This window comes from Pundamilia nyererei, unplaced genomic scaffold (genome assembly GCF_000239375.1).
Source record: "Pundamilia nyererei isolate P.nyererei 1_Seehausen unplaced genomic scaffold, PunNye1.0 scaffold00061, whole genome shotgun sequence".
In the NCBI taxonomy this organism is placed as follows: Eukaryota; Metazoa; Chordata; class Actinopteri; order Cichliformes; family Cichlidae; genus Pundamilia; species Pundamilia nyererei.
Window position 1 is genome coordinate 1,484,495 of NW_005187462.1, and position 15,282 is coordinate 1,499,776.

The following is a 15,282-nucleotide window of genomic DNA, read 5'->3' on the forward strand; positions in this document are numbered from 1 at the left end:
CCCCCAGTGTTCAAGGTCTGTTAGTGTGTTTTTGTAGTGTTTTTCTAAGGTGCCGTGTATTTGACCTCTCAGGGACACTGTAGATTTCTTGCTTCAAACTTTATCCGACGCTGCTGCTTTATAGCAGATATATAAACTGATCGAAATCTCAAGGTTTACTCTGTTTCCTCCTCAGACGTGCCCCGTGCCGCAGACAGCGAGGTGGAGCTACGGTTCCAGAAGTGTCGTCGATATCTGGAGCTGAACAAGGAGCTGCAGGAGGCTCGGGACCGGCTGGTGCAGCAGAGGGTAGAGCTGAAAGCAGCAGGAGAGCAGGCAGACAGAGAGGTGGAAGAAATCAAACGTCAACAACTCTGATTTGACCTTCCCTGTTGGACAGACTCTCCTTGTCATTCGTGGTCTGGCTCGGTTTCACTGAAGGCTTCTCAAACCCACTGACTCGGCACAAACCACCGCTGGTGCCACTGCGTCAGGCGCACAGCACTAGCTGACCTCTAACCCTAGAGCAGAAGTACATGATTTTGTATACCTAAGGATTGTTGGAGATCAAGACTACTTCACAATAAGTCTGATGCTGAGAAAAGCTTTAAATGTGAAGCAACATGAAGAGTTTGATGTCAATCATTACTAAATTATAATTAGTATAGTTAATGTCTGTCATGTAGCAGTTTAATATTTCACATTTTTCCAGGTGTATGTTAACTCAGATTGAAATAAATGTTGATGTAATGGATCAAGCAAAAGTGCCTGATTACATATTGTAAAGGGAAAAATAAAATGATCAGAGTTGTTTGGTTAATCGGTATCTTAAAGAAAGCAAGAAAGCACCTTGTCTTAAGAATTGTTGCCCAAATCACATTTACTGCCAGTTTCTGTAGGTCATTAAGGCTTTAATTCAAAATCAAGAAAAAGAAGGCCGTAAACCCCCCCCCCCCCCAATAAAATTAAAATAAAAAAAATTAATGGTTGCATTTAGAGACGATGTATGTTTGACATTTGACTTTGAAAGTCATTTTTTATGAAGAAGCTGTTGTTTGAATATCATTTGCTCAGAGTTATTTTTTATGAAACGCATTAAGCTTTTAATCATCTTTGGAAAATTGCTGCTTTTCACAGTGTAGCCATACTTTTTTAATACATAGTTTGGGAGATTTTGTTTACAAGTTACATTTTGTATGCAATAAAACTGCCATCAGAAGAGGGCAGCACTTCACCAGAACATTTTAGTGTTGGGTCCAAATAAAGTGAAATCCGTATAAGAAAGCTCCTACCGGCTATAAAGACACACTAACCAGTGAAACCTGACATTTGCTCAAAGCAAATTACTACTTGTTACGACTCCGGCGGTGTGGACACCCCTGACTGGACAGAACGTCGACACAGCTGTTTAAGGAAACACATCACTTTTTATTGAATGAAGACATTTAAAATGACATACGTCTGTTTTGCACGTTACCATGATACCTCTGGAGCCTTGTTCATGCTCACGATGCTTCGACCAAGTTCACAGTTAGGTTCAGACCTGCATTAAACTTGTCTCCAGTCACGCATAAACAAGGCACCAGCAGAGACTCGGATGGTGTTTGTCTCCCTGCTCATCTTGTTCACACCTCATTCAGTCTGGATGGGGCTGCTAATGTGATTCTGCACCCTAAATCTGTCTTTTGAGTGTCAAACACTCAGCTAGTTTCCTCTCAGGTCTACAGTTACAAGCTCAAAAGGTTTTCACTGGATGTTCAGAAATATTTTAATCATTATGTTTGAATATTTTTCCCTGGTTAGGAAAGCTCAGATCAGATTTCTTTTTTTAACCGATTTATTATTGATTAATATTCTACTTATTTACTCAATTACTTGTTAGGTCTACATCATAAAAGAGTGAAAAATATCAAATGAAGATTAAATGTTATGTCAGAACAGGTAATTTTTTTTACATCTTATTGATGTGACTTTTCTTCCTTTGCTTTTTCATGGGGAATATGTCAAGCTAAGGATTTAACAGGTTATTTGGTTTTTCTGGTTTGCTAAGTGATAAAGTAGCAAACAGCTGCACCTCTTAACTGCTCTCCTAACAGTTTAAAAGACTAAAACACTGTGACTTTCTCAGCTTTGTTGAACCACACTACTGTAATCATGTGCGCAGTGTTCTGCAGATGTTTTCAGTTACTTCTTCCAGAGCTTTGCACAAAATCCAATCGTGTTTGACACTCAAGAGATAGATTTCTATAGTGAATCACTTTTAAAACTTTAAATGGGTGTTGGGACTTGAAAGGATTGCATTCGAAAGCTTCTTGGGTTTTATTGAAACATGCTTTGAGAACACAGTAAGGAATTATGTTTTTTTAAATTACCGGCCCCTTAACGTAGACTAACTTTCATCCCATTCAGCTCAGCGGGCACACATGAAAGAGTGATGGTACAATTACAGAGAATATTCATCGTCTTTGTATTTTCCACCTATCACTACTTTTACAGCAATACAGTTAAGCGGATATTAACACATTATAAAGACTTCCAGAAGATGACTTCTGTGAGAACGCACGTCTGTCCACTCAAAGCCCGACCATCAGTGAAGTAGCAAACAGTACCTGAATCTAGTAGCAAACACAACGTCAGAGGCATGGAGTCGCTTTGCTCATCTATGCTGACAGCTTATATCTTTATAGGTTTTTGCAGCACAACAATACAGATGGCAGGTAACGCTGTTGTCGGGCTTTGGAGAGTATATTAACACTGAATATTATTCAGTGTCCACAATGTTAACAGGTGTGTGTATACAGTCAGTGAATATATTAGCATGCTGTCAGGGAGCGACACCAAGGCTCTTCTACCCACCATGGAGCTGTAGTATATCTGCATATTTACAATACTGATTAAGACACATTAAGAGAACTGGAAAGAGTGAAATCGTTCAGAATCTGCTGATGCTTTCTGTGGAAGATGCTGTAATATTTCTGCATGTTTGGGTCATTGCAATTTTCAAATGACAGAGTAGAACTGTTTTATGGAAATGCTCAATTTAAACTGCTATAATTCATTGCTGTAGAGTAAAAGTTTTGTATAGCAATATACATTCAGACATTCACTAAACACATGTGCAATCTGACTCGACAGCTGCGGCATGATGTCTGCTTTTATGATGCTAAAAGATTGTCAGAAAGGTGTTAATGGTATTGTTCACTGTCAAGGTCATAATGGATAGTTCTTATATTTTGCCCCTCTAAGCGAATGGACAAAATGTTAGGAAGATTAACCAACATTTCACTTGAAATAAACATAATTATCACCTTTGTGTTCATGTAAAAAAAATCCGAAAATGTGTGGTATAGCTGTTGTGCAAGACTGGACCAAAATATGTTTGGTGGATTTTTAAGGTGTGAACAAGAAGTTCTGAGAATAGGACCAAGAAAATCATTTCGATTTACACTTCTGACTTTCTGTCCAAGCTCATCTTTTTGGGCATGTCCAGATAGCGTCTAATGTGGCTTTATTTGAATGATTATGTGGAAGTCCTGTCCTCGTGCACTTGGTGAGAACATTCAGTGGAAATGACTGGAAATGTTGTGCATCAAAAAGCAGGACTTTTAGAGAGATCTAAAAATGATGACCATGAATGTGAGACTGACCAATTGTAAATCAGGAAAGGTTTGTGAATTATTTTTGGACCTTTTTAAAAATAACTTTTTGATCACACCTTGTATATTCATGTTGTCGAGTAAGCACGCCCAAAACCTCAACATATTCATTTTCACTTTCATTTTGGTATCCAGATTTTTCAGTTTTGTACTAGTTACATTTTTATCATTTAACGCATTACAAAGGATGCCTTTGAAAAGACAACAATGCGTTGAGTTTTCAAAAAACATCCACAAAGTGTATACACACATCAGGAAATTAATAAAATAGGAAAATTCACAGAAATACAAGTGTAATATTGATCGAGAACAGCGATTTGGGGGAAAAAAGTGCATTTGAGCAACTGGTTTCCTCGGAAATGTGGAAAACCTACTGGGCTCTGTATGTAACAGGAAAGGCTAACATCATATTCAGCTGAACATGGAAGGAGGACTCCAAGCGATGATGTATTTATGTAAAAAATACTTTACATGTTAGTGTATTTATGTCAGGAAGAGTCTGTCAACAGTCTGCCACAGTTTGAACCTTTTTATGTAGAAGTCCAACCAAGTGATCATTCAAAAGTTTGCATAATATTGGTCTTTTTAATCGATTGTGTCCAAGAGACTGATGATATACGTGCTGAAATTTCTAATTTCTACTAGGCAATGATTATTCTACAAATACAAAAAAAAGGAGTACAAAAATGCACGTTCTCTTCATGTGAGATTTTCCTTAGAAGTGCAATAACTGACAGTTATTGGTGGTTTGTTCAGGTCAGACTTGCCTCAATGCATACATCCAACTTTGTATGAATGTTAGAAGGAAGCCATAATCAATTGCTCAGAGAAAAACTTTGATTCCAATGAATGGTTTAAATAAGGGTCAATACCCGAGGTATGGGGACCAGCACACTCCTCATCTGTCCATCTGAGTGCTGGGTCATCTGTATCAACCAATAATCCACCAAATGCCCCATGGCTCACTTTTTCCCCCCTGACTTCTCAATTATTGTCCCTACTTGGTTCTGGCTGTCTTGTAGACAGCATGTCATGGGGCTGGGGATGTAATTAAATGGAGTGACTCGTGCAGCCTTGCTTGGGGATCCCTGTCGGAAAGTCACAACTCCACCCATGTGGCTATCTGCTGTTCCAGTGGAGATGGTGCTCCTCAGAGAGCCTTCGGAATCTCCTTCCTGAAGGTTACTCCCAGAGGTGGCACTAATCTTTCTGAGGAGGGCCAGTCTTGCTATTTCCTCAGAGATCACTGGAGCTGTTTCGACTGTAGGTGAGGTACTTGAGTTGGTCTTGTTATTTGATAAATCTTCTGTCTGGACGGTTGCATCACTTGTCTTGCGGGATGCAAGTAGAATGGTTGGCAGTTTTCCTGGAAGAGCTGGTGGCTTTGGCTTTTCTCCATCAGGAGAAGGCACCAGAGGTAATGCATTTGCTGGCAGAGTACTCTTCAAGATTTGAGGTACATCTTCATCCCTGATCCTCCTCCAGGTAACTCCATCTTTTAGACGAGATGCGGACCTCTGCCCTTTCTTCTTGGTATCATCCTCACTCTTCGCTCTTCCACTTGAATCAGATGAAGAGGAGCGGAGGGAAGAACGACTGGTCACTCGGCTCAGTATGTTTATGCTTGGTGATGAGGCATGACGTTTAAAGGTGTCCTTGTCTTGCTGCTGCCTGAGTCCAGAAAGTCTTCCAGGTCCATTTCGCTGAGCCACCCTGCAGGGGCTTTCAGAGCTTGTTCTCCTAGCTGAGCGTCTTGAAGATAGGTCCCTTTCACTGGATGTTGCTCTTGATAGAGTTGCTGTCTGCTTGTGAAGGCCGGTGTTTGGCCTCTGGATTTGTTGTTTTTGATCTGGATCTTTTACTTGCACCCTTCTTGGGGGTTGCACAGCAGCCTTAAGTTCCTGACATCGGGATGAGCACAAGAAGACAGCTGAAGCTCCAGGAACTGCTCTGCGAGGTGATCCATTCTGAGATCCTGGTGTATTGCGAGCAGAGCTGTCACGTCTCAACATGGTCTTTGATTCCTTAATGAAAGTTAGCTGTCTCAAGAATCCATTGCGATCAGACTCACTGCCACTTGAATGGACAGAAGTCATCCTAATGAGATCAAACCGATTGGCTGGTACCACCCGTTTCCCATTGACCTGGTTTGTTTGTCTACCAGTTGTTTGGTTTGTTACCAGTGGGGACAATGGTCTGGGTTGCCTGACAGAATTTTGCATGAAAGGAATTCGGACAGGAGACTTTTGAGTTTTAGGTGGTGGGGATTTCTCATTTTGATTCACAACAGGAGAGCGTCCTTTTCTTTCAGGAGGACTAGTAGCTGGTGGGCTACTAGCTGGTGTAGCATTCTTTTTCTGGATGGATTTGTTAGTCTGAGCTGGAGAAGTTATCTTCTTCTGTGACTGTTTGGATGGTGTTGAGCTCTGCGATGATCCAGAAGATGAACTTTTTGGTATTCTTGGAGGTGGGGTAGAGCTCCTCTTTGGCAAAGACAGTTCCATATCCTGGGGGTGGCCTAGCCGGTGAAGGCTCTTTGATCTGTGCTGCGCTAGGTTTGGATTCTTTGGAGCATCTGTTTTGGTTGGTACTTTTCTGGGAGGTGGTCTTTGTGATGGAGCCGTCTCTTTTTTCGGTGTATAAATCACTGTCCTGCCTCTGAAAACCACTGGTAAGTTTGGAACTGGCTTGCGCTGTGCAAAGTCTAAAGGTTTATTTGCCTTTTTGTCCTTAGCAAACTTTCTTTCTTTGGGTGTAAAGCTGGATGTTGACATGAATGACAGGACCGACTCAGTCTCTTCAGAGGACGGGTCTTGAGACTTTGAAGCTTGTAGTCCAGTGACCACACAGTTAGCACCTTCTTGTATGGCTCTCCATTCAACACTATTGAGGTCTGACTCTTTATCCCATGCCATGTCATCACTATCTATTTCCTCATCCACGTCCCACCCACCAGAAACCTTGTGTTTTTGTTTTTGAGTATTTTCTGCTTTCTTTTTCCTGGCAGCCAACTTCCTTCTCTGTTTGGGCATGGCAGATGTTATGCACTTTTGAAGGAGATCGTCCTCTGAATCCATGCTGACAGAACTTGGCGAGCTTTGCTCTTCGTATTGGCAGTGAATGTTCACTGGCTTTGTTTGCTGTACTATGTTCACTGCTTTATTGTGTCTGTTCTTGTACCATATTTGTTGGGCTTTTGATTTATGATCATCATATTCAGCATCACTCAGTGAACTGAGAGAGGAGCTGAGTGAGTAACAAGCCATTGATTCATCTTTTATCAGATTCTGTTTTATCCTGTGAAACCCTCTGGACTTTGCTTGGGAATTATCTGACCGGCCAATATTTGTCATGCTTCGGGAAAGATTGCTTTTGCATGGTTCTCTGAAATGTTTTCGATTCATGACCTCATTGTCATTGTCATAGAAGCTGTTGCTGTCCTCTGAAGACAATGTTGGTTGTCGGTACATTTTATTTCCTTTTTGTGAACCCATATTGATGTTACTTTCTGTGTTTTGCTTAATGACAGGCAGTTCCAGTTTTCTGATGGGGCCTTGATCTTGTCTCCTTCTTTGTTGTTTAGGAGACTGTTCACGATTTTTTTGGTTTGCCACTCTATCAGCTACCTCTTTGCTCTGCATCAGCACCTTCTGAGTGGGAACGACATGTCTGGTTGCTCTGCTCATTTGTATCTCAGGTGAGTAGTTCATCCGGTTGGGTTTGTGGAAATGTGAGAATATTCGCAAGTCTTCAATCCTCTTTGCCTCATCGTTCTGTTTGTTCATCCCTTTAGCTGTGCAGTCTTTAGCCCCCCTCTCCCTCACTGGATATTGCAGTGTTTCATCACTCAAAGATGTCGTGCTTGAGAAGTTGACAGGTGTTCCTTCTGCTGAATCAGTAAAAGATGAATCATCAAATTTTAAGTCTTTTTGAGGGATGACAATTCTTCTCCCGGGACACATTTGGGTTTTGCCATTTGGGAGCATCATGTAAACTGGAAGATGAATTGGTTTTCGGGCCTGGGAGTTCAGAATATGAGGAGGGATCGTGGTCATCAGGCAAGGTTTTACTTTTCTCAACTTTGATGGCATTGCTGAGTTGATGCATTCCTTTAAGATTTCTATGTCATCATCTGAATTGCCCTCACTGTATCGCTCCCCATTGTCATGTCCTTGCTCATCCTCCTCAGGGTTGTCATTTTGCTGGAGCAGGGGAGTTAATTTGAGCTCTACATCTTTCTGTATGTAGTGCTCGTGTAGAGGTAGAGCACTTAAACTGGAAGCACAAGAGAAGTTCTCGGTGGGTTTTTCCACAGTAAAGTAGATCATTGTGTCCAAATCAGGGGGAAGGTTAAACCTCTCCTTAGAGTCTGCAATCTCCATGAACTTCCGCAGACTGCTTTCCCATTGCCCTGCTATTCCTGTCATCTGTGTTTCTGGCCCATTGGGCTCAACACAACATGGAGTTTTACTTCGACTGGGAGGCATGGTTTGCCCTGGGCTATCAGGAAGATCACTTGGGCTTATTGTTCCATCAATCATTTCACTGCATGGATCACTCTGAATTGAGCTGGCAATGGAAGGAGACTCAAAGCTACCCAGTGAACTGACCGAGCTACAGCGACTCATTACCAGGGGTGTCTCATGGATATAGTTCTCAGATGAACTAGAAGGTGATCGGTCTTCAAGTATGGCAGGTGAAGCTCCTCTTAGGAACACTTTTTCCCTTTTGGCTGGACAGGGGATCTCAATGGGATTTGTCTCTTTGCTTGGGAAGGTTTTTGAATCAGTCATTAGCAGTTGACTGTCACTCAGATCCTCCAAGGTTTCATCCTCTTCAACTCTCTTCACCATTTCTCCATCTTCCACTTCAATTATTTCTAATGATGAGTCACTTTCCAGTTCATTTTCACTTTGCCCATCCAGAGCTCCATCGCCTGAGGAGAGGGAGGACAGCGAGCTACAGCGAGAGAAGCAGATTGGGGTATTTTCCACAGAATATTTCTGGACTGTCTCCATCGTTCCGATGGTTGGGCTTCGGGTTGAAGTGATTGGAGAAAATTTTGCAATACTCCCTCCTGTCATCACAGTAGGTACCCATGCTTGCCGCCTCATTGCTTGGGCAGCCTGGACATTGATAGCAGTCTTTGCTACACCAAATTTGGCTACACTCTGAATGAGAGGGACCTGTTGATAAGTAGGAGAAAGTTTTATTGAAGTCATGCTGACATCAGAGGACACTTTAGTGGATGCACTAACTGGTGTTTGTACAGGTGGATCTTGGTTCTTTTCTGTGTTTGCATTGCTGAGCTCTAGAACTTTTACATTTTTGTTTTCAGCAGAATCTCTCTCTGGAATTTCTTGCTGGCTACTCTCAATCAGGGCAGCAGGTCCTACATTAATATACTCTTGATGGGCCACTTTCAGGTCGAGCTGATTGGGTCGTTGCTGTTGCATCATTAGAGCTTTTGGTGAAGGGCGCATCTGGTCTTTGCTTCCGCAGTATCCATCACTGGTGCTGCCGCTGTTCAGACTATCTGTTGATACACTAGTATGGGCAGTTTTGAGGCGCAAGAGGGCATGGGCTCTGCTGAGCCGCTCCCTGTGGGCTAAGCTGCTTGTATCAGAGAGACGGCAGGGGGAACATGACTTTGCCCGGGCTTCATTGAGTTCATCCAGTCCATAAGGCCAGTCTGCCAGGTGGTCCTCAGAGCTTAGGCTTAAACTGTCCTCTGAGGATGTGTGCATGGTGATGTCCTCCACTAACCTGTCAATCTTGGCAACTGTGTTGGTGATCTTTTCTGCTAGCTTCTCTGCAGCAGCAGAGACCACATCATCAGGAGAAGCATGTTTCTTCTCGACAGTCTGAGGCGGGTCTACATCTCGCTCAGGCTCACTATCCCTCTTGCGAAGCTGGTTTTGCAGGAGGTTAGAGTTGGTGAGAAACATGGACAGCATGGAGAAACTCCCAGTGTCCAGGCTACTTGAGATATTTGGAGCCTCATCATCATCAAAACAACCGGAATCAGATGCGTAATCCTTTGCCAAACTCTCGATGTAACGTAGTGGCTTGTTGAGGGTCAGGTGTTTGGGGCTCTGTTTCTCAAGGGTATCAAAGGTCTCTGCGAGATGTTTGGCATCCAACTCTGCCTCCAGAGCTTTCTGCTTCCTCATGTAGAGTGAGGGCATGCAAGACCCGGGGGATACAACCGCAGTGTCCTTATATTTAAGCGGTCGATTGGTTAGGAGGTTCCTTAAAGCTGCAGCGCTGCCCATGGCTATCATCTTGTGCTTGGAGTGGATAAGATTGCGCAGCATGCTAACTGCCCCGAGGTCCCACAGCAGCTCCTGGTCTTTTGGGCTTCTGGCCGAAAGGTTCCAAAGAGTCCCGCAGGCGTTGCTTACTATGGTCAGGCTGTGGGAGCGCAGGTGCTGCAGCAGAGTCTGGAGGCAGTTGTGGTCCCTGAGGATTTGCCTGCGAAGAAAGAAAGAATGTAGAAGGCACTTTAATAACTTTGCTATATACAACTGAAAAATCCCTCTTTTGTAGTTGTAGGTTTTTATGTTTAGTTCAGATTATGTTATTTTATACTACTGTATGGTTTCTGATCATATATCTGGTGAACATCACATTGTATCTCCTGTCTAATGCATCAACGTAATGTAATACAACAATGTCTGAATAAAATCTGATACTTTTTTCTACAAATGTCTCCAAATTTATTTTAATATAATACAGGAATAGGAGGAAGGGATCTAAAAAAAACAGTGAATAGAAATCTAATTACAATAGAGCCCCGTTTTTAGGGGAAAATCTGCATAATTTATTAATATCCTGTTGCTGCGGCTTCTGTGCCAGCTCCTCTGTGACATCATACAGATCCATGAATAAAAAAAGTGTTAACCTGAGCACTGAGAGCAGTCTGAAGTCTAAGCAATTAGCTCACTAGGATTACTTGTACATATGCTCATGTTTAAAGTTTTTACATGAAACGTTTATCATGAACATGGATGGAAATAATTGTTGTCTGGGAACGTTAGATGAGGGTGAAACCTCTGAGTCTCATGAGCACACCTATAGTCTTCTCGTGTGGCAACCAGACTGGACACATTTCGAAGGATTCCTCCGCCGCTCTCGATGATGGCAAGTGAGTTGGTCTGACAGCGATACGTCAGTGTGCTGACCAGGAAGCCCAAAGCGCCATCCACCGAACAGATTGCTACCTTGTTGTCGATACTGTGAGCGGACAGGTTCCACAGAGCGCTCAGAAGACTCTTCAACGTTGACTCCTGCAGAACCAAAAAACACAAAAACAGGTTTCTTAGGTATGACAAGGAAAAATGGTAAAAAACAAAAAGAAAAAAGCTTAAACTTTAAATGTTGTAATAAATTCTGTTTCATTCCGTTCCTCCAGATTATTCTCTATGATCTTCCAAAATAAAAGCTTCTCCTTCTCTGGGGGGAGATTTGTTTTCATTACCTTGGTGGCCTGCAGCGCGCAGGTCATCAGTGCAGACACACAGCCGATGTCTCGGAGGACTTTCTTACTGCTGATGTCAGCCCTCCAGGACAAGTTCCTCAGGATACTGGAGACCACCTGATGGAGCTCCTCACTGTCGGAGGCCAGCTGGGCCACCAAAGCCTGGAGACAGCTCTTCTTCGAACACAGAGTGGCCTGCAGGAGTAAAATGAATGTATTACTGTAATGGGTTAGAAAAAAGGGCTGAGCCAGATTTAAATGATGCTACTGTCAAAGTAAAGCAAGTAAAAATGATCAGAGAAAATAATAAATTAAAAAGAAAACTTAAGATTTATTTATTTATCGTGTTGACAGCAAAACTATCTGTCCTGATCAGACTTCTGTTGGGACTTTTAGATTAAAGTGATCATTTTGAAAAAGGCAGATTAAGGGAGTGCAGGTGTGAGTGGGGCGCTGCTATTGTTGCACTGCTGTCAGTGAACCTCCTCACAGTGCCTTTCTGTACCTTGTTGACAACATCCCCGAAGGTGAGATTGGTCAAAGCCATCCCTGCATAGCGACGCAAAGCCATGTTGATGGGGTCGTTCTGCATGCCGTACATTTCCTGGTCCAGGTGGATCAGATCTGCCACCACCTGCAGACCGCCTGAAAGAAATAAAAAACAAACTCATGTGAAAATACCGAAACACATACTTACAAATCAAAGCTCTGTTGTAGCAAAGATAAACCAAAGTATTTTTAAACTTGATACTTTACTGGAGTCATTCCCAAACTTTGGCCCAAATTCAAATCTTAAATTCTTCCAAAACTCCTTCTAACCTTTACTTTGTCTTAACGTCTTTTATTACTTTTGCCACGCACCACTGCTCTACTGTGACTCCCCCAATGATGAGACAGAATTTATATTCCATGGCTTTATTAAATATGTTTGCTATTTAAAATATAAATATTTTGTGGTAATTGCAAAATAAATTCCAAAATTGAATAATAAAAAAAATCATAGGGGGTCATATGTTGAGTTTCTCTCTATATGTATTATTGTAGGGTCTACCTTACAATATAAAGCGCCCTGAGGTGACTGTTGTTGTGATTTGGTGCTGTATAAATAAAATTGAATTAAATTGAATTGAAATAGCTGAAAAACACATTAAAAATAAAACAGATCAAATATCAAATCTATGCATTACAGGAAATAACTGATACTTTCACTGTATAAGTGCAATCGGGCATAAAAACGAAAGCGCCAAAGAAACTGCAAACGGGTCCTTTGGTGTCAAACAAACCTAATTCGTTCATGGCTCGTCGAAACTCCTCTTCGAAGGAGAGCTTCATGATGGCGCACGTGGCCTGACAGATTTGAGGGTCCACGGGTTCAGGGATATCTGTGGAGAAAAACAAGATGTTTAACTTAATGCACATAAGTTTGCGTTATTTTGAACATGTCGTTTTGGTTTCATCAGATTTACTGGAACTTGGATCACTGGTGGTTTTGTCTGTATCTATAGATTTATAGATTTTTGTCCTCTACTGTAGGATACAACTAATGTAACATGTAAGTTTGTTTATCTTTAACTGTACAAAAGATGGATGTAGGTGTTGTGATGTCAGCCACCAGTTAGTGAACCCGTTATGTTTTTTTGCTCGCGTTCTGATGTTCAGGTTTTTGTTTTTTTTTTAAACATGGCTCACCTGTGGTTCTGGTTCCCCCTGGTGAAGGTGTCCCGGCGTGGCTCTCGATCCAGTCCCAGCCACTGTCGCAGTAGGTCCGGATCTGCTCCAGCATGTGCAGGACCCTCATCTCCCGGCGGGCTTGGCCCTCATCCTGCTGTGAGTAAATGATGTTGTGGAGGGCAGCGCTTGCTCTGGACTTGGCCTCACGGCTGCAGCCTGTTGCGGTACCACCCGCTGCTGTCTCACCAGGACCGCTGCCTCCGTCCGGGCCTTCATGCAGAATCTGGACCAGAAGGGGGACGCAGCCAGACTTTCTCATGGCAATGCAGCTGTCCTGAGAGCTGGAGAGAGCCAGTAGAGTCCGGGACATCTCCTCCTTATCTCTGTTAGCCAGCATGGAGAGCAACCAGAAGACCATCTCCACCTGCGGAGGAAACATCAGTAACGATCTTATCCACTTCCACCAGCCATAGTTACAAACTATACAATGACAGGGTACGCTTTTGTAAGTTTCACTCTATAAGTACAATGTTGTAGACATTAATTGAGTTTTTGGTGTGTTGTTACCTTGCTACCACCGTCTGCAGCTTCTGTTCCTGCTGCTGTGGCTGATGATGAGCTGTTGTTCTCTGGTTCTCCAGCAGGGGGCTTCTCGGCACCAGAGAGCTGCACACAGAAAGACAGAAGAAGAAAAATGCATAAAGATGGTATCTTTGACCTACTTCTAGTCTGATCTCCACCTTTCGCATATACAGCTATACTTTTTGATTTTTTAAATTAATTTCCTTTATCATTAGTTGGAAAAAATAAATTATATTTTCAGTTCAGTTTAATTTTTATCATTAACATTATGGGAGATGTTTACCTCAAACAAACCTGTTCAGAACAGGTACTACGATAAACATGGAAGCAGGTGATAAATCTGCAGGTGATAATTTCACATTTTTATTCATGTACAGTAAATATTTGTATACATTTAATTTTAATTGAAGTTATTTATAGTAATCATCTTGGTGTGGACACATTGATCGTTGTTTCATATGAAGAAAAATTTGTCTCAAAAATGTTACAAATGCGTTTGGTATGATCCACAAATGTACACAAAGATTCATAAGTGCGTGTTTCAATTCACACAAAAATATAAAGCAATATGAACACATGTAAAACTATTTTACAAATGCATATACCCAAACCTGAATAAATGCTGATCATTTATAATTTATAAATTCATCTTCACAAGTCAGATAATTTTCTCTTTCAAAATGTTTTCTGTGCGTACAAATGTCTAAAAAGGTAAAATCCCTCTTGCTCACTTACAGAACCTTAACAACGTGTGCACGAATCGCCTGATATTCACAAATCACATCACATCCCCATGTGGGGTTTTGAAACAAAGTTCACGCTGTCAACAGATCCACAAGTGAAAGCTTCTGTAAAACTGAGACATCTGGGCTTTATCTGTTTTCCTGCGTTTTTCCAAGTAAAGCGAGTGTGTCTTCTAAATAAATAGAGCAACTCGTCACCCCTCTACTTGGAAAAATACATTTACCAATTACAGGCACACGGTGGGCTGTAAATGTTAATATATGGTTTAAATAAGCTGCTGACACATGCTGATGTGTTCAGGATTAGTCATTAGGCTAACATGAATGTTATAATAAGAAAAGCCATTTGTGTAAGACCCTGCTATTCAAACCTTGTGTTTATGAGGAGCAGCCAAGCTGTATGACATGGAGGTTGGCCTTAAAGGAGGAGGAGCTAAAACAGCTGGTTTCAGACAGGGAATGAACTGAAGGGCTGCAGTAAGCTCAGTAGAGCTAAATAAGGATTATTTTGAACCTTGAATCATGCAAAGCTACTCTAGTAGAGTCCAAGAATTAAAAGATTTGCAAGACAGAGATGAGCAGAATGGGCTGAATATCAGCTAATGTCAATGTCAAGCTCTATTATTAATGCTCTACGAACCGATTAAAATATTCTACACATCTGCAGAATTTATATTGAGATTTCTTAGGAAACACTAGACAGAGGACATGTGGATGATGTAGGATCTTTGATGTCTTTACTGTGAAATGTTCATTTAAGAGCCCGTATCACAATCTTCTTGCATCCATTTGTTCTAATTTCTTTGTGAGGACCTTTATTTCCTAAGAGCTTCCCCTAAACCAGAGCATGAACCCTAAAACCAGGTCTGACCCTTCACACCTGAGTCCGCTGAAGGTCTGTCCAGCAGTGAAAACCAGACCCTCCTCACCAGGTCTAAAACTCACACTGGTCCTCACACAGATAGACATCCACTGACAAACACACAGCTTCATTTGGATTCACAGACTGAAACCTTCAGAGACTCCCATCAAAGACCCCCCCTTTCATCCCATCACCATGGTAACGCCTAGGGGTGTGATGTGTGAGCCAAAGACTGTCTACAGACAAAGAGGTGTGTGTGTGTGTGTGTGTGTGTGTGTGTGTGTGTGTGTGTGTGTGTGTGTGTGTGTG

At 42.0% G+C, this 15,282-nt stretch overlaps 2 protein-coding genes across 2 annotated transcripts in view; one reads left to right on the forward strand and one right to left on the reverse strand.

Moving 5' to 3' along the window:
• cunh19orf25 (chromosome unknown C19orf25 homolog) overlaps window positions 1–790 on the forward strand; it is a 3,734-nt gene extending 2,944 nt beyond the window's left edge. The window contains exon 3 of the mRNA XM_005734958.1: window positions 176–790. Within this exon, the coding sequence (XP_005735015.1) occupies window positions 176–357 (182 nt within the window). The 3' untranslated portion in view covers window positions 358–790. The remainder of the gene's footprint in view (window positions 1–175) is intronic.
• Window positions 791–1,392: 602 nt separating this feature from the next.
• Window positions 1,393–15,282, reverse strand: part of apc2 (APC regulator of WNT signaling pathway 2) — a 31,625-nt gene continuing 17,735 nt past the window's right edge. Inside the window, exons 7-13 of the mRNA XM_005734960.1 lie at window positions 13,354–13,452; window positions 12,805–13,210; window positions 12,399–12,497; window positions 11,621–11,760; window positions 11,116–11,310; window positions 10,710–10,924; window positions 1,393–10,109 (exon numbers count right to left, since the gene is read on the reverse strand). Coding sequence (XP_005735017.1) covers window positions 4,598–10,109; window positions 10,710–10,924; window positions 11,116–11,310; window positions 11,621–11,760; window positions 12,399–12,497; window positions 12,805–13,210; window positions 13,354–13,452 — 6,666 coding nt within the window. The 3' untranslated portion in view covers window positions 1,393–4,597. The remainder of the gene's footprint in view (window positions 10,110–10,709; window positions 10,925–11,115; window positions 11,311–11,620; window positions 11,761–12,398; window positions 12,498–12,804; window positions 13,211–13,353; window positions 13,453–15,282) is intronic.